The 4,379-nt window shown below is 46.7% G+C and overlaps 1 protein-coding gene across 1 annotated transcript; it reads left to right on the top strand.

Moving 5' to 3' along the window:
• Window positions 1-5: 5 nt before the first annotated feature.
• LOC104521562 (toll-like receptor 13) lies at window positions 6-4,328 on the top strand (the record flags this gene model as incomplete). The annotated part of the gene is made up of 2 exons (XM_029083931.1): window positions 6-2,166; window positions 3,595-4,328. Coding segments are annotated over 2 exons (2,895 nt in total), but the record flags the coding sequence as incomplete, so codon positions are not given.
• Window positions 4,329-4,379: the final 51 nt, after the last annotated feature.

Below are 4,379 nucleotides of genomic sequence, written 5' to 3'. Positions count from 1 at the left end.
CGTTACTGGTGTTACTGGTGTTACTGGTGTCCCTGTACTGGGGGGTCCCGGGGGTCTCCACTTATGGATTCCGCAATTGTATCCAATCCCCTTGGAACCCCCAAATTTTTCGCTGTGTCCAACGTTTCCTGGATTCGGTGCCGGCGGCGGTCGAAGATCTACCAGAAATCACCACATCCCTCAACTTATCTCACAACCTTCTCCGGCGGTTGTCCCCCTCCTCCTTCTCCAACCTCCCCCTCCTCAAGACCCTCGACTTGACCTACAACCACTTGGTCATGGTCATGAGGAGAAGTTTCACCGGGTTAAATTCATTAATTCATTTAGATTTAGCTCATAACCGGTTGGTTGAGTTGGTTGAAGGTTCTTTCCATGGGTTGACCAACTTGACGTGGTTACGGTTGGATCATAACCCATTGGTCAACTTGGCTCCTAATGTCTTCCAACCGTTGGTCAACCTCTCTTGGTTGTCTCTTCGTGGTGGTCGGTTGGTTACCATCACGCCGGTAACCGTGGCGATCGGGGGTTTACCGCGCTTACGGCATCTGGATCTTTGCGGTAACAACTTGTCGGCGTTGGGACCTGGAGGAACGTTACCACCCAAGCTCTTCACCCTACGGTTGTGTAACAACTCGTTGGAAGAGTTGGCCAACGTGAGTCAAGGCTTTGTAGCCAATTTAAGGACTCTTGATCTTTCTTATAACAACATCTCATCACCGACGGCGTTGGCTCAACTCAACCTACGTCATCTCAAACATCTCCAGTTGGCTGGGAACCCCTTAGATGTCTTCCAACTCTTGGAGATATCAGATCTACCAGCCAAGAGTTTGGATTTCACTGGGTTAGCGTTGAGTTTTGGTGGTGGAAGTGGTGGAATCGGTGAAGTTTGTCGTCGTTTAAAAGTGGAGAAGTTACATCGGTTGAATTTACGCCGTAACGGTCTCAAGATGTTACCGGATGGTGCTTTGGTTGATTGTCCATCCATTGAGATGTTGGATTTAACCGGGAATCGTTTGAGATGGTTGAGATGTATTGGGAGTTTATTAGGAGAAAGACAACGTTTGGAGTTGAAGATCTTGGTGGTCGAACACAACTTACTCCGTCGTCCCCCAACTTGTCACCGGTTCAATCCGGTTTTACCTCAATTACTCAACATCTCGCTCCGGTTTAACCGCATCTTGACGGTAGGACCACGAGCTTTCGCCCACACGCCTGGTTTGAAGACCTTGAGGTTGGATGTCAACGGCTTGGCCAGGTTGGATCGTGAAGCTTTGGTGGATCTAAGAGACTTGGAGGTGTTAAGGTTGGATAATAATTTATTGACCGATCTCTACCCAGGTTCCTTCAGCCAATTAAATCGATTAATTACCCTCAACCTTCGTAACAACCGCGTGGCCGTTCTCTTCCCAGGTGCCTTCACCGGGTTGAAGAGTCTCCAGACGTTGGATTTGGGTGGGAATAATTTGAGATACCTACAAGGAGAAGCTTTGAAAGGATTGGCAAGATTAAAACATCTTTATTTAGATCGGAATCGATTACAAGAGATCAACGATGAGTCCTTCCACCACGTTCAATCAACCTTGGGCGTCTTGGATCTCCGAGCCAACTCGTTGCGTTATCTCAGCCGACGACCTCGTCGATGTCCACCTTTCCATCATCTCCATGGTCTTTATGACTTAAAACTTCAAGCTCAACAACCTTATGGATTAAAAGTGATCCCTCAAGGGTTTTTTCAAGGTTTAAGGTCTCTCCGTTCTCTTTATCTCTCCCAAAATGGTCTCACCACCATCCCGGCCGACGTCTTCGATGACTTGGTGGAGTTGAGATACTTGACGTTGGCCGATAACGGTGGTGGGATGGGGAATCTCCCAGCCGGGGTCTTCAAGAACTTGATGAAACTAAAGAGTTTGGATTTGGAAAATGTTGGGTTGAGAAGTTTAAAGGGGGAAGTTTTGGGGAATTTGAGTCGTTTGGAATGGTTACAGTTGGCCAAAAATGAGTTGAGGACGGTGGAGAGAAGGTTGGGTGAAGATCTACCAAGTTTGAGGTATTTAGATCTTCGGAAATGTCCCCTGAGTTGTTCTTGTGAGAATTCTTGGTTGCCAGGTTGGTTGGATCGAGCGCCGATGCAAGTGGTTTATCTCTACAACTATAGTTGTGGTGATGATGGTGGTGGTGGTGGTGGTGGGACAACCTCGAATCTACGTGATCCTGGTGGGTCAACCTCAAATCTATGTGCTTTTGATGGGTCAAACTCGTATCTAGAAGATTCTGGTGGGTCAACCTCTTATCTACATGAGTCAACTTCTCATCTCCATGATTCTGGTGGGTCAACCTCAAATCTCCATGATTCTGGTGGGTCAACTTCTCATCTACATGATTTTGATGGGTCAACCTCAAATCTACGTGGTTTTGATGGGTCAACCTCATATCTACATGATTCTGGTGGGTCAACTTCTCATCTACATGATTTTGATGGGTCAACCTCAAATCTCCATGATTCTGGTGGGTCAACTTCTCATCTACATGATTTTGATGGGTCAACCTCAAATCTACGTGGTTTTGATGGGTCAACCTCTTATCCACATGATGTTGATGAGTCAACCTCTTATCTCCATGATTTTGATGGGTCAACTTCTTATCCACGTGATTCTGGTGGGTCAACCTCTTATCTCCATGATTCTGGTGGGTCAACTTCTTCTCCACATGATTCTGGTGGGTCAACCTCTTATCCACATGATTTTGATGGGCCAACCTCGTATCTCCATGATTCTGGTGGGTCAACCTCAAATCTACATGGTTTTGATGGGACAACCTCGTATCTTCATGATTCTGGTGGGTCAACTTCTTCTCCACATGATTCTGGTGGGTCAACCTCAAATCTACGTGGTTTTGGTGGGTCAACTTCTCATCTCCATGATTTTGATGGGTCAATCTCTCATCTACATGATTCTGGTGGGTCAACCTCAAATCTACATGGTTTTGATGGGACAACCTCGTATCTTCATGATTCTGGTGGGTCAACTTCTTCTCCACATGATTCTGGTGGGTCAACCTCTTATCCACATGATTTTGATGGGCCAACCTCGTATCTCCATGATTCTGGTGGGTCAACTTCTCATCTACATGATGTTGATGGGTCAACCTCAAATCTACATGATTCTGATGGGTCAATTTCTTCTCCACATGATTTTGATGGGCCAACCTCGTATCTCCATGATTCTGGTGGGTCAACCTCAAATCTACGTGATTTTGATGGGTCAACTTCTCATCTCCATGATTCTGATGGGTCAACTTCTCATCTCCATGATTCTGGTGGGTCAACCTCAAATCTCCATGATTTTGATGAGTCAACTTCTCATCTCCATGACCTTGATGGGTCAACCTCGTATCTCCATGAGTCAATGTCTTATCTCCATGATTTTGATGAGTCAACGTCTCATCTAGATGATTTTGATGGGTCAACCTCTTATCTCCATGACTTTGATGGGTCAACCTCGTATCTACATGAGTCAACCTTGTATCTACGTGATTTTGGTGGGTCAACCTCTTATCTAGATGATTTTGATGGGTCAACCTCTTATCTCCATGATTCTGGTGGCTCAACAACTTACCTCCATGACTTTGACACCAGAGTTTGTTTCTTGGACGTGGGTTTTTACCTCTTCACCATCACGACGCCGTTGGCGTTGACCTTGTTGACGTTGCCCTTGTTGCATCACCGAGGTTCATGGTGGTTGAAGTATCGTTGGTTCCTCTTGAGAGCTTGGCTCAAAGCGGGTCGAAGACGAGAAGAAGGTCAATACATCTACGATGGGTTCCTCTCTTATAACTCAGCCGATGAGAGATGGGTACTGGGTAAACTGGTGCCTGAACTGGAACAAACTGGAGTGAAACTTTGCGTCCATCAAAGAGATTTCCAAGCGGGAAGGAGTTTGGTGGATAATATCGTGGAAGGGATTGAGAAGAGCAGGAAAACCCTTTGCGTGGTGAGTGGGAATTATCTGAGGAGCGAATGGTGTCGCTTTGAGATCCACGTGGCCACCGAGAGACTTTTCCGGGAATTCCGAGATGTTTTGGTTTTAATTTATTTGGAAAAAATTCCGGAAAGTCAATTGGAAATTTATCATGGGATGGGGAGGGTCTTACGGCAAAGGAACCATCTCCGGTGGCCACAAGAACCGGCGGCGCAAAGACTCTTCTGGGCTAAGCTGGAGAGGGCGCTGAGGAGCGGGGAGGAAGAGGAAGAGGAAGTGGAGAAGGAAGTGGAACAAGAGGAGGAAGAGGAGGAGGAAGAGGAAGGAGGCTACAGGATTAAGATGCCGTAGGGTGGTCGTCGTGTTTTGGTGTCACCAGGAACATCACACGGCACCAGGAAG

This window comes from Antrostomus carolinensis, unplaced genomic scaffold (genome assembly GCF_000700745.2).
Source record: "Antrostomus carolinensis isolate BGI_N321 unplaced genomic scaffold, ASM70074v2 scaffold18362, whole genome shotgun sequence".
Taxonomy (NCBI): domain Eukaryota; kingdom Metazoa; phylum Chordata; class Aves; order Caprimulgiformes; family Caprimulgidae; genus Antrostomus; species Antrostomus carolinensis.
Note: the sequence above shows the minus strand (reverse complement) of the source record. Positions and strands in the feature narration are given on the sequence as shown.